The sequence below is a fragment of the Salvelinus fontinalis genome, chromosome 32 (assembly GCF_029448725.1).
Source record: "Salvelinus fontinalis isolate EN_2023a chromosome 32, ASM2944872v1, whole genome shotgun sequence".
Taxonomy (NCBI): domain Eukaryota; kingdom Metazoa; phylum Chordata; class Actinopteri; order Salmoniformes; family Salmonidae; genus Salvelinus; species Salvelinus fontinalis.
This window is the reverse complement of record NC_074696.1, coordinates 412,876-427,777: the sequence shown is the minus strand read 5'-3', so window position 1 is coordinate 427,777 and position 14,902 is coordinate 412,876. Positions and strand designations below refer to the sequence as shown.

Below are 14,902 nucleotides of genomic sequence, written 5' to 3'. Positions count from 1 at the left end.
TTCAGTCTCTTTGTACATGGTGTTCAACTGGGTTGGTGGTCAAGTGTAGACTGATGTTTCATACTCATTTGCATTTCATTTTTAATTTGCCTATTCCATCAATCTTTTTTATTTTAAACAAAAAAAAAATTTTTTACGTGAGAAGTGGGCATTGGTCTGAGACGGTTTTTCTTTCTTCAGCAGACCGCTTTGACCTACTACAGTAGCTATGTTGATCTAATGTACTCCCAAACTATGTGTAGGCAGGTTGCTTAGGTGTCAAACCTTATCAAACAGCCGAAATCAAAGTCTTAGAGGAGGTGCTCCCACAACTGTGATTCGTTCCCCATACAACGTAAAGAACTGGACTCTTCACACAACTCACTAATTCCAGTCATTACCTTTTTCAAGCTTTTTTAAATGATATTAATGATATTATACTTACAAGACCATCATGCTTGAGAGAGCTGTTTTGTCTGTCTTTATTTCCTTAAACCTTTTATTTTAGCAATACGTGTCATTAAGAAAAAGTGAATAGGATCCTTTTTCTGTCAGTAGTTGTCCAGCATAACAACAGGTAGTGATCTGTTAGACAATCATAGAGGTCTATAAAGGTGGTGGTCTGTTGGACAGTCATAGAGGTCTATAAAGGTGGTGGTCTGTTGGACAGTCATAGAGGTCTATAAAGGTGGTGGTCTGTTGGACAGTCATAGAGGTCTATAAAGGTGGTGGTCTGTTGGACAGTCATAGAGGTCTATAAAGGTGGTGGTCTGTTGGACAGTCATAGAGGTCTATAAAGGTGGTGGTCTGTTGGACAGTCATAGAGGTCTATAAAGGTGGTGGTCTGTTGGACAGTCATAGAGGTCTATAAAGGTGGTGGTCTGTTGGACAGTCATAGAGGTCTATAAAGGTGGTGGTCTGTTGGACAGTCATAGAGGTCTATAAAGGTGGTGGTCTGTTGGACAGTCATAGAGGTCTATAAAGGTGGTGGTCTGTTGGACAGTCATAGAGGTCTATAAAGGTGGTGGTCTGTTGGACAGTCATAGAGGTCTATAAAGGTGGTGGTCTGTTGGACAGTCACTCTTACATAGAGGTCTATAGAGCCTGTCTCCGTTCCTGATTTTCTGGAACCGTTAGCTTACCGGTGTAATATTGACAAACTCAAACACTCGGTATTCACTGACTCTGTAGACTCCACCACCACACTGGGACTCTGTAGACTCCACCACCACACTGTGACTCTGTAGACTCCACCACCACACTGTGACTCTGTAGACTCCACCACCACACTGTGACTCTGTAGACTCCACCACCACACTGTGACTCTGTAGACTCCACCACCACACTGTGACTCTGTAGACTCCACCACCACACTGTGACTCTGTAGACTCCACCACCACACTGTGACTCTGTAGACTCCACACTGTGACTCTGTAGACTCCACACTGTGACTCTGTAGACTCCACCACCACACTGGGACTCTGTAGACTCCACCACCACACTGGGACTCTGTAGACTCCACACTGTGACTCTGTAGACTCCACCACCACACTGGGACTCTGTAGACTCCACACTGTGACTCTGTAGACTCCACCACCACACTGGGACTCTGTAGACTCCACCACCACACTGGGACTCTGTAGACTCCACCACCACACTGGGACTCTGTAGACTCCACCACCACACTGGGACTCTGTAGACTCCACCACCACACTGGGACTCTGTAGACTCCACCACCACACTGGGACTCTGTAGACTCCACCACCACACTGGGACTCTGTAGACTCCACCACCACACTGGGACTCTGTAGACTCCACCACCACACTGGGACTCTGTAGACTCCACCACCACACTGGGACTCTGTAGACTCCACCACCACACTGGGACTCTGTAGACTCCACCACCACACTGGGACTCTGTAGACTCCACCACCACACTGGGACTCTGGAGACTCCACCACCACACTGGGACTCTGGAGACTCCACCACCACACTGGGACTCTGGAGACTCCACCACCACACTGGGACTCTGGAGACTCCACACTGGGACTCTGTAGACTCCACACTGGGACTCTGTAGACTCCACACTGGGACTCTGTAGACTCCACACTGGGACTCTGTAGACTCCACACTGTGACTCTGTAGACTCCACCACCACACTGTGACTCTGTAGACTCCACACTGGGACTCTGTAGACTCCACCACCACACTGGGACTCTGTAGACTCCACCACCACACTGGGACTCTGTAGACTCCACCACCACACTGGGACTCTGGAGACTCCACACTGGGACTCTGTAGACTCCACACTGGGACTCTGTAGACTCCACACTGTGACTCTGTAGACTCCACACTGTGACTCTGTAGACTCCACACTGTGACTCTGTAGACTCCACACTGTGACTCTGTAGACTCCACACTGTGACTCTGTAGACTCCACACTGGGACTCTGTAGACTCCACACTGGGACTCTGTAGACTCCACACTGGGACTCTGTAGACTCCACCACCACACTGGGACTCTGTAGACTCCACCACCACACTGGGACTCTGTAGACTCCACCACCACACTGGGACTCTGTAGACTCCACCACCACACTGGGACTCTGTAGACTCCACCACCACACTGGGACTCTGTAGACTCCACCACCACACTGGGACTCTGTAGACTCCACACTGGGACTCTGTAGACTCCACACTGGGACTCTGTAGACTCCACACTGGGACTCTGTAGACTCCACACTGGGACTCTGTAGACTCCACACTGTGACTCTGTAGACTCCACACTGTGACTCTGTAGACTCCACCACCACACTGTGACTCTGTAGACTCCACCACCACACTGGGACTCTGTAGACTCCACCACCACACTGGGACTCTGTAGACTCCACACTGGGACTCTGTAGACTCCACACTGGGACTCTGTAGACTCCACCACCACACTGTGACTCTGTAGACTCCACCACCACACTGTGACTCTGTAGACTCCACCACCACACTGGGACTCTGTAGACTCCACCACCACACTGGGACTCTGTAGACTCCACCACCACACTGGGACTCTGTAGACTCCACCACCACACTGGGACTCTGTAGACTCCACCACCACACTGGGACTCTGTAGACTCCACCACCACACTGGGACTCTGTAGACTCCACCACCACACTGGGACTCTGTAGACTCCACCACCACACTGGGACTCTGTAGACTCCACCACCACACTGGGACTCTGTAGACTCCACCACCACACTGGGACTCTGTAGACTCCACCACCACACTGGGACTCTGTAGACTCCACACTGGGACTCTGTAGACTCCACACTGTGACTCTGTAGACTCCACACTGTGACTCTGTAGACTCCACACTGGGACTCTGTAGACTCCACACTGGGACTCTGTAGACTCCACACTGGGACTCTGTAGACTCCACACTGGGACTCTGTAGACTCCACACTGGGACTCTGTAGACTCCACACTGGGACTCTGTAGACTCCACACTGGGACTCTGTAGACTCCACACTGGGACTCTGTAGACTCCACACTGGGACTCTGTAGACTCCACACTGGGACTCTGTAGACTCCACCACCACACTGGGACTCTGTAGACTCCACCACCACACTGGGACTCTGTAGACTCCACACTGTGACTCTGTAGACTCCACCACCACACTGGGACTCTGTAGACTCCACCACCTCACTGGGACTCTGTAGACTCCACCACACACTGGGACTCTGTAGACTCCACCACCACACTGTGACTCTGTAGACTCCACCACCACACTGTGACTCTGTAGACTCCACCACCACACTGGGACTCTGTAGACTCCACCACCACACTGGGACTCTGTAGACTCCACCACCACACTGGGACTCTGTAGACTCCACCACCACACTGGGACTCTGTAGACTCCACCACCACACTGGGACTCTGTAGACTCCACACTGTGACTCTGTAGACTCCACCACCACACTGTGCCTCTGTAGACTCCACACTGGGACTCTGTAGACTCCACCACCACACTGGGACTCTGTAGACTCCACCACCACACTGGGACTCTGTAGACTCCACCACCACACTGGGACTCTGTAGACTCCACCACCACACTGGGACTCTGTAGACTCCACCACCACACTGGGACTCTGTAGACTCCACCACCACACTGGGACTCTGTAGACTCCACCACCATACTGGGACTCTGTAGACTCCACACTGGGACTCTGTAGACTCCACCACCACACTGGGACTCTGTAGACTCCACCACCACACTGTGACTCTGTAGACTCCACACTGTGACTCTGTAGACTCCACACTGTGACTCTGTAGACTCCACACTGGGACTCTGTAGACTCCACACTGGGACTCTGTAGACTCCACCACCATACTGGGACTCTGTAGACTCCACACTGTGACTCTGTAGACTCCACACTGGGACTCTGTAGACTCCACACTGGGACTCTGTAGACTCCACCACCATACTGGGACTCTGTAGACTCCACACTGGGACTCTGTAGACTCCACCACCACACTGGGACTCTGTAGACTCCACCACCACACTGGGACTCTGTAGACTCCACCACCACACTGGGACTCTGTAGACTCCACACTGTGACTCTGTAGACTCCACCACCACACTGGGACTCTGTAGACTCCACCACCTCACTGGGACTCTGTAGACTCCACCACACACTGGGACTCTGTAGACTCCACCACCACACTGTGACTCTGTAGACTCCACCACCACACTGTGACTCTGTAGACTCCACCACCACACTGGGACTCTGTAGACTCCACCACCACACTGGGACTCTGTAGACTCCACCACCACACTGGGACTCTGTAGACTCCACCACCATACTGGGACTCTGTAGACTCCACCACCACACTGGGACTCTGTAGACTCCACACTGTGACTCTGTAGACTCCACCACCACACTGTGCCTCTGTAGACTCCACACTGGGACTCTGTAGACTCCACCACCACACTGGGACTCTGTAGACTCCACCACCACACTGGGACTCTGTAGACTCCACCACCACACTGGGACTCTGTAGACTCCACCACCACACTGGGACTCTGTAGACTCCACCACCACACTGGGACTCTGTAGACTCCACCACCATACTGGGACTCTGTAGACTCCACACTGGGACTCTGTAGACTCCACCACCACACTGGGACTCTGTAGACTCCACCACCACACTGTGACTCTGTAGACTCCACACTGTGACTCTGTAGACTCCACACTGTGACTCTGTAGACTCCACACTGGGACTCTGTAGACTCCACACTGGGACTCTGTAGACTCCACCACCATACTGGGACTCTGTAGACTCCACACTGTGACTCTGTAGACTCCACACTGTGACTCTGTAGACTCCACACTGGGACTCTGTAGACTCCACACTGGGACTCTGTAGACTCCACCACCATACTGGGACTCTGTAGACTCCACACTGGGACTCTGTAGACTCCACCACCACACTGGGACTCTGTAGACTCCACCACCACACTGGGACTCTGTAGACTCCACCACCACACTGGGACTCTGTAGACTCCACACTGTGACTCTGTAGACTCCACCACCACACTGGGACTCTGTAGACTCCACCACCACACTGGGACTCTGTAGACTCCACACTGGGACTCTGTAGACTCCACCACCACACTGGGACTCTGTAGACTCCACCACCACACTGGGACTCTGTAGACTCCACCACCACACTGGGACTCTGTAGACTCCACCACCACACTGGGACTCTGTAGACTCCACCACCACACTGGGACTCTGTAGACTCCACCACCACACTGGGACTCTGTAGACTCCACCACCACACTGGGACTCTGTAGACTCCACCACCACACTGGGACTCTGTAGACTCCACCACCACACTGGGACTCTGTAGACTCCACACTGTGACTGTAGATTCCACACTGTGACTCTGTAGACTCCACACTGTGACTCTGTAGACTCCACCACCACACTGGGACTCTGTAGACTCCACCACCACACTGGGACTCTGTAGACTCCACACTGTGACTCTGTAGACTCCACCACCACACTGTGACTCTGTAGACTCCACCACCACACTGGGACTCTGTAGACTCCACCACCACACTGGGACTCTGTAGACTCCACCACCACACTGGGACTCTGTAGACTCCACCACCACACTGGGACTCTGTAGACTCCACCACCACACTGGGACTCTGTAGACTCCACCACCACACTGGGACTCTGTAGACTCCACCACCACACTGGGACTCTGTAGACTCCACCACCACACTGGGACTCTGTAGACTCCACCACCACACTGGGACTCTGTAGACTCCACCACCACACTGGGACTCTGTAGACTCCACCACCACACTGTGACTCTGTAGACTCCACCACCAAATCTGGGACTCTGTAGACTCCACCACCACACTGGGACTCTGTAGACTCCACACTGTGACTCTGTAGACTCCACCACCACACTGGGACTCTGTAGACTCCACCACCACACTGGGACTCTGTAGACTCCACCACCACACTGGGACTCTGTAGACTCCACCACCACACTGGGACTCTGTAGACTCCACCACCACACTGGGACTCTGTAGACTCCACCACCACACTGGGACTCTGTAGACTCCACCACCACACTGGGACTCTGTAGACTCCACCACCACACTGGGACTCTGTAGACTCCACCACCACACTGGGACTCTGTAGACTCCACCACCACACTGGGACTCTGTAGACTCCACCACCAAATCTGGAGCTGGTGAACAGTCACTCAACAGCGTTAAGAGCCCAACGAACAGTTGGCTCTCAGCTTTTATAACCTTTGTCTACGTGTCAGTTTAGCAGGTGTGTGAGATCATGATGGGAACATAATGGACAAACGAGTGATAACGCCAGTTTCTGCGTTTCTGCTGATAGCATTGTCGCTGGCGCTCAAGCTAGCCTCGTCTCTTTTCTCCACACAGCTTTTTCTTGAAAGATATGAAAAGAACAGGATGAGCCAAAAACTGGTCTCTCTCAGACGACCCTTTGTCTTTAGACACGTGACCAAGTTACTCAGAAACACGAGAGGAAAAACACAAAGTGGAAATGTCCAGGTTTAAGGCTCATACAGCGCATGTGCATAAGAGTTTGGCATTTTTTTCCCACCATAACTGTCAATGTTTGTCTATGGAGATTGCATGGCTGTGTTCTCGATTTTTATACACCTGTCAGCGACGGGTGTGGCTGAAATAGCTGAATCCACTCATTTGAAGGGGTGTCCACATCCTTTTGTATATACAGTGTACCTTCCACACAGCCAGATTATGATTTGGCCGGTCATGCCAAATAATGCCCCTCAGCCAAAAAGTCCCCGCCCCCCCGCCCCCCCCACCCCCCCCCCCCCGCATCACAATGGAATTCGATAAACTGTGAGCGTCCGTTGCTATAGCAATGGTGTAATGACCTAATGACTTGAATTTTGGAGCTCATTACAGCCTAAATGCTGTTCTTTTCATCCCCACAATGCAAAAAAAGGCTGAATTCTACGACAATTTCGCTGTTTAAACAAGTTTTGTTTAGCTAATCAAATTAAAACCTTACTTCTAACTACTTTTGGATAACTTGTTAACATTACAACATGAAATCCATGTCTTAAACGTTGCAAAGAAATCTGCTTGACACATTAATGTTACTTCAAATCAAGTTTATTTTATATAGCCCTTCGTACATCAGCTAATATCTCGAAGTGCTGTACAGAAACCCAGCCTATAACCCCAAACAGCAAGCAATGCAGGTGTACTTACCTTACAGATCACGAAGTCAGCTAATTTCCACACCATTCATATGCAAATGTATTTGATTCATACACTGCCTTGTCTGGCTGTCATGTTTTTATTTTAACCTGCCCTTCCCTTATCTACACTGAAATAATATCATTTCAGTCGTTCTCAATTAGGATATATTATTTTTTATCTCACATAGCTCATTAGTACACCCTTGTGGTTGAATATATATGTGCAGTATCTATTGTAGATCCTCAGATACAACAATGAATTATGTGGAACTAATAAATAGACAGACCGTTCTCTCTGCTACCGCACAGCCAGCGGTACCGATGCACCAAGTCTGGAACCAACAGGACCCTGAACAGCTTCTACCCACAAGCCAGAAGACTACTACATAGTTAGTCCGGGTAGCTATTAGTTAACTACTTAAATATCCATACTGAACAAACATATTTGTATTTATTATGGATCCAAACTAGCTGCAAAATTAAGGCAGTTTATACAATTTTAAAAATATTACAATACATTCACAGATTTCACAACACACTGTGTGCCCTCAGGCTCCTACTCCACCACTACCACATATCTACAGTACTAAATCCATGTGTATGCATAGTGCGTATGTTATCGTGTGTTTGCATGTGTCTGTGTTTGTTGCTTCACAGTCCCCGCTGTTCCATAAGGTGCTTTATTTAATCTGTTTTTTAAATCTAATTTTACAGCTTGTGTCAATTACTTGATGTGGAATAGAGTTCCATGTAGTCATGGCTCTATGTAGTACTGTGGAATAGAGTTCCATGTAGTCATGGCTCTATGTAGTACTATGGAATAGAGTTCCATGTAGTCATGGCTCTATGTAGTACTGTGGAATAGAGTTCCATGTAGTCATGGCTCTATGTAGTACTGTGGAATAGAGTTCCATGTAGTCATGGCTCTATGTAGTACTGTGGAATAGAGTTCCATGTAGTCATGGCTCTATGTAGTACTGTGGAATAGAGTTCCATGTAGTCATGGCTCTATGTAGTACTGTGGAATAGAGTTCCATGTAGTCATGGCTCTATGTAGTACTGTGGAATAGAGTTCCATGTAGTCATGGCTCTATGTAGTACTGTGGAATAGAGTTCCATGTAGTCATGGCTCTATGTAGTACTGTGGAATAGAGTTCCATGTAGTCATGGCCCTATGTAGTACTGTGGAATAGAGTTCCATGTAGTCATGGCTCTATGTAGTACTGTGGAATAGAGTTCCATGTAGTCATGGCTCTATGTAGTACTGTGGAATAGAGTTCCATGTAGTCATGGCTCTATGTAGTACTGTGGAATAGAGTTCCATGTAGTCATGGCTCTATGTAGTACTGTGGAATAGAGTTCCATGTAGTCATGGCTCTATGTAGTACTGTGGAATAGAGTTCCATGTAGTCATGGCTCTATGTAGTACTGTGGAATAGAGTTCCATGTAGTCATGGCTCTATGTAGTACTGTGGAATAGAGTTCCATGTAGTCATGGCTCTATGTAGTACTGTGGAATAGAGTTCCATGTAGTCATGGCTCTATGTAGTACTGTGGAATAGAGTTCCATGTAGTCATGGCTCTATGTAGTACTGTGGAATAGAGTTCCATGTAGTCATGGCTCTATGTAGTACTGTGGAATAGAGTTCCATGTAGTCATGGCTCTATGTAGTACTGTGGAATAGAGTTCCATGTAGTCATGGCTCTATGTAGTACTGTGGAATAGAGTTCCATGTAGTCATGGCTCTATGTAGTACTGTGGAGTAGAGTTCCATGTAGTCATGCCTCTATGTAGTACTGTGGAATAGAGTTCCATGTAGTCATGGCTCTATGTAGGACTGTGTGCCTCCCATAGTCTGTTCTGGACTTGGGGACTGTCTTGTGGGGTATGCATGGGTGTCCGAGCTGTGTGCTAGTAGTTTAGACAGACAGTTCGGTGCTTTCAACATGTCAATACCTCTCATAAATAAAAGTAGTGATGAAGTCAATCTCTCCTCTACATTGAGCCAGGAGAGAATGACATGCATATTATTAATATTAGCTCTCTGTGTACATCCAAGGGCCGTGCTGCACTGTTCTGAACCAATTGCAATATTCCTAAATCCCTTTTTGTGGCACCTGACCACACGACTGAACATTAGTCAAGGTGCAACAAAACTAGGGCCTGTAGGACCTGCCTTGGTGATAGTGTTGTTAAGAAGGCAGAGCATCGCTTTATTATTACAGACAGACTTCTCCCCAGCTTAGCTACTACTGCATCTATATGTTTTGACCAGGACAGTTTACAATCTAGTGTTACTCCAATCAGTTTAGTCATCTCAACTTGCTCCATTTCCACATTATTTATTACAAGATTTAGTTGAGGTTCAGTGCTTTTAGTTTCAGAAGTATTTAGGACTAACTTATTCCTCCCCCCCCCCCCCCCCACTCTGAAACTACCTGCGGCTCTTTGTTGAGTGTTGCAGTCATGTCAGTTGCTGTAGTAGCTGACGTGTTGAGTGTTGCAGTCATGTCAGTTGCTGTAGTAGCTGACGTGTTGAGTGTTGCAGTCATGTCAGTTGCTGTAGTAGCTGACGTGTTGAGTCATCCGCATGCATAGAAACTCTGGCTTTACTCAAAGTCAGTGACATGTCGTTCGTTATAAATGCAACATTCAACAATTTCAAAGGTTTTACTGAGTTAGTTCATATAAGGAAATCAGCCAATTGAAATAAATTCATGAGGCCCTAATTGGATTTCACATGACTGGGAATACAGATATGAATCTGTTGGTCACAGATACATTAAAAGGAGGTAGGGGTGTGGATCAGAAAACCAGTCAATATCTGGTGTGACCATTTGTCTCCTACAGCGTAACACATCTCCTTCACATAGAGTTGATCAGGCTGTTGATTGTGGCCTGTGGAATGTTGTCCCACTCCTCTTCAGTGGCTGTGCAAAGTTGCTGGATATTGGCGGGAACTGGAACAAGCTGTTGTACACGTCGATCCAGAGCATCCCACACATGCTCAATGGATGACATGTCAGATTAGTATGCAGGCCTTGAAAGAACTAGGACATTTTCAGCTTCCAGGAATTGTGCACAGATCCTTACATTTTAGAGTGGCATTTTATTGTCCCCAGCACAAGGTGCACCTGTGTAAGGCTCATGCTGTTTAATTAATCAGCTTCTTGATATGCCACACCTGTCAGGTGGATGGATTATCTTGACAAAGGAGAAATGCAAACTAAAAGGGATGTAAACATATTTGTGCACAATATTTGAGAGAAATCAGCTTTTTGTGCATATAGAACATTTATGGGATTTCAGCTCATGAAACATGGAACCAACACTTCACATGTGGGTATCCTTTTTGCACTAACTCTTGACTCATCACGTACGCTGCTGTTACTGGTTATTATCTATCCTGATGCCTAGTCACTTTATCTCTACCCATATGTACATATCTACCTCAATTACCTCGTACCCTTGCACATCGACTCAGTACTGGTACCCCGTGTATATAGCCATGTTATCATTGACTCAGTACTGGTACCCCGTGTATATAGCCATGTTATCGTTGACTCAGTACTGGTACCCCGTGTATATAGCCATGTTATCATTGACTCAGTACTCGTATCCCGTGTATATAGCCATGTTATCATTGACTCAGTACTGGTACCCCGTGTATATAGCCATGTTATCATTGACTCAGTACTGGTACCCCGTGTATATAACCATGTTATCGTTACTGATTGCATATTTATTCCTTGTTATTGTTTCTCTCTGCATTGTTGGGAGGCATTTCACTGTTAGTCTACATCTGTTAAAGAAGCGTGTGACAAATAATATTTGATTTGAATGGTTTTGTAAATGGTGTTGTAAATTGGGGTGTTGTTAATGGTGTTGTAAATGGGGGTGTTAATGGTGTTGTTAATGGTGTTGATGTTAATGGTGGTGTTAAAGCAAAAGAAAATGTCAGTTTGACATTAAGGCTTCCTACTCCAAATGTCACCAACAATAACACCGTTATATTTCAGTATTTCAGCTGAAATCAAACCTAGAAAACCGTGTAGCACATCTCACTGTGAATAGTTCTGTTTTAGTTGGCAAGCCAATGGAGGACAAGTATTTTTTAATATTTCAGATACATTTCTCAATATAACATTGTAAAAACAACAATAACCTTCTTGTAACATGAGCCAGTGTGAATATTGTGGTTGTGACTGACTGGGGACCTTAAGTGTTTAATAGTCTACTTCTGTAGTGAAACAATTCAAAGCCCACTCCTCTACCACACACACCGTTCTTCTGGAATCACTCCTTCATCCAAATATTTCCCAGAAAATATAGCACCTATTTTTCAACATACCGGTATGTATTTTTCTACATTTAACTCCATATAACTATTTTTCTCCTTACCAGATCCATTGTAACCTTTGCTATTTAAGCAGGTGCAGCACCCTTTACAGTCAAGCAGATGTGGAGGTGAGAAGAGATGCTTTGATGTTATGAGTATGTGGTGTCTGATTAAGTCAGTTTAGGGCGATGTGTCCACCCATCCTTTTTAAGGGCTATAGTGGCCATATGAACATATATTTAATCATATCCAGGAATTACCATGATATCTACTCCGGCTTCTTTCTGAAAGACACTTTGTCTTTGGTCTCTTGGAGTTTCTCTGCCAACTTGTCCTTGTTATCCCCAATCCTCCCGGACAGACGATCTCTGGTCTCTTCCATCTTCTCAGAGAACCTGTCCTTGGTCTCTTCCATCTTCTCAGAGAGGCGTTCCCTGGTCTCCTCCATCTTGTCCTGCAGATACTCCTTAACAGGCGGTGGGGTGGTCATGTGGCCATGTTTACGGAGGTACCTGATCGAGAGGGACGTCCCCCCTAATGTCACGGTGTACCTGGCTGGAGTGGCAATCTGACAATAAACAACATGGACATTGTGGTGTGTTAAGATTAATGTGGTGATTTAGCTCAGGACCAACACTCAAAAGAACTGTCATAGTCCAACATGCAATGAGATGAGCATTCTTACCTTGTACATGGCATACGCAGTCAGTGCATAGCCACTCTGGGAATGCTCCAACAGCTTAACGAGCTTCTCCGGGAATCCAACATACTCCAGAAACGGAACCACGTTTATACCCCTAAATGGTTCATTTAATATGGTTAATTTTCTATGACACATCAAGTCAGTCAAGTGTCAACAACTAAAATAATGACCATCACTGAGCCCACCCTAGTCTGAGCCTAAATAAAGCAGGCCAGACGTTCACTATTCTGATTAAACAATCAGGGTTGTCTATCTAAATGAGACTCAGTGGTGCCCGTGTCAGCCAGTAACCTCAGGTTGACCCGGGGATGGAGAAAAGCCCATTATCACTAATGCCCATATGGAGAGGAGAAACATCTCACATTGTACATGAATGTTTATGGGTTTGGCCCTTCTTCTCATTTCACTTTGCTAAGTAATATTTTGATATTGCTGTACAACTTTATTACTCGTAACTTTCTGCATGGCAGCGTAAGCAAAGAACTGTTTGTAATTGATAACTCGTTCCTTATTATGTACTTTGTATTTCATGCTGCATTTTTGTCATACAGAGCTCCCTTGCAAAAAGAGACATTGGAACTTTCCTACATAAGATAAAGATGAAATAAAACTTACTGCATGGCAGCATAGTAAAACGTCCCGAACCACATGGAGGAGGTGATGAGGTGAAGGGGAATCATGACCTTCCCATACTGCTTTAGAGTCCTCCTGAACCTCTGGACCAGCCCAATGGACCGGTCCCCCAGGATATCTTCCTGGCCTGGGTCAGCCTGGCTATGGCCCTCTTCCGTGGTGGACTTACGGGGTGCTGTGGTCCACACTGCTCCTGATGTGCTCACCCAGCGTGGGCTAGGGATGAGGCAAGCGTTCCTGAGGAAGTAGGAGGCCATCCGTGGACCCAAGATGGTGGACGGCTGCAAGGTAACTGGGCCCAGAAGCATGGATCGCAGGGCAGCTGATTGCCACAAGGCTCTCTGGTTAAAGAGATGCTGCATCTTCTTACTGTTGCTGCCTAGTCCACCCTCTGTAGCAAAACAACATTAGACACTTGGTTCCAATGAGCGTTTTTTTGTATTCACACGTTTTATTCAACAACATAGCTAAAACCAATCATTATTGATGTGATTAGAAAAGTTACATTTTTTTCTCAACAATGGATGCCATTAACGCGACTAGTGTAATACTAGGTGCATGTTGAATGTGTAAAACAGTCATACAGAACAATGCCATAACTACCTTAGTTGAATAACGGTTCAGTAAAGTTGATCCAGCTGCTGAAATGGAAGACAAGCAAAGTTATCTAGGATAACCATCCAACTCAATGTTCTATCACTCACTCATGTTCAATGAACTTCTATCTAATTATTCAACCACCATTTCATGTAGCTGGTCGCTACACAAATCAAAGCATGGATTGCATTAATAGTTTAACGATAGGCAACACCTTGATCAGCCCGACAATGTTATACTGCAAGGCAAACGCAGCGTTCCATTGGAAGTGAATGTACTTGGGTACCAAAACTCACTGATCGAGGTAGGCACGTCGTTGGCTAACTAGCCGTAGGGGTTAGTTAGCAACATTTTAATTTCATGTAACCTTTATTTAACTAGGCAAGCCAGTTAAACAAATTATTATTTACAATGAAGGCCTACCCGAGCCAACCCCTCCCATAACGCGGGAGACGCTGGGCCAATTGTGCTATGTCCTATTGGATTCCCGGTCACGGTCGGTTGTGATACAGCCCGAGATCGAACCGGGGTCTGTAGTGACGCCTCTCGCACTGAGATGCAGTACCTTAGACCGCTGCGCCACTCGGGAGGCCCCAAACACCGCACAACGTTGATGGCAACACACAATGTAAGCCACCAACAAAACATACATTTATCATCATATATTTAAAGGAACGTACTTGACAATCCGACATGGTGTTTCGTTCTTTCAACCCAGGCTAAAGTTTAGATTTGTCCTTCTGGCATTCAGCAGAAAATCCTCACGTCGCATAAATATTACGTCAAGTGATAGGCCCGCAAGGATTTGTGGGAAGAGTAGTCCAGACATCCGGCAACTCTGCACCGCCAAACACGTCACTGACGTTT

General features: G+C 47.0%; 1 protein-coding gene across 3 annotated transcripts; it reads right to left on the bottom strand.

Moving 5' to 3' along the window:
* Positions 1–11,860: 11,860 nt before the first annotated feature.
* fam210aa (family with sequence similarity 210 member Aa) lies at positions 11,861–14,840 on the bottom strand. 3 transcript variants are annotated; one of them, XM_055893167.1, is made up of 5 exons: positions 14,716–14,840; positions 14,042–14,079; positions 13,421–13,829; positions 12,788–12,899; positions 11,861–12,670 (listed from the first exon to the last, which is right to left on the bottom strand). In XM_055893167.1, exons 3-5 carry the CDS (start codon positions 13,798–13,800, stop codon positions 12,371–12,373), a joined length of 792 nt encoding a protein of 263 aa, XP_055749142.1. In that variant the 5' UTR covers positions 13,801–13,829; positions 14,042–14,079; positions 14,716–14,840; the 3' UTR covers positions 11,861–12,370. The 3 variants fall into 3 exon arrangements, with proteins under 3 accessions (XP_055749142.1, XP_055749143.1, XP_055749144.1); XM_055893168.1 differs by having other exon boundaries at positions 14,042–14,076; XM_055893169.1 differs by lacking the exon at positions 14,716–14,840 and adding an exon at positions 14,459–14,648.
* Between the last annotated feature and the right edge of the window lie 62 nt (positions 14,841–14,902).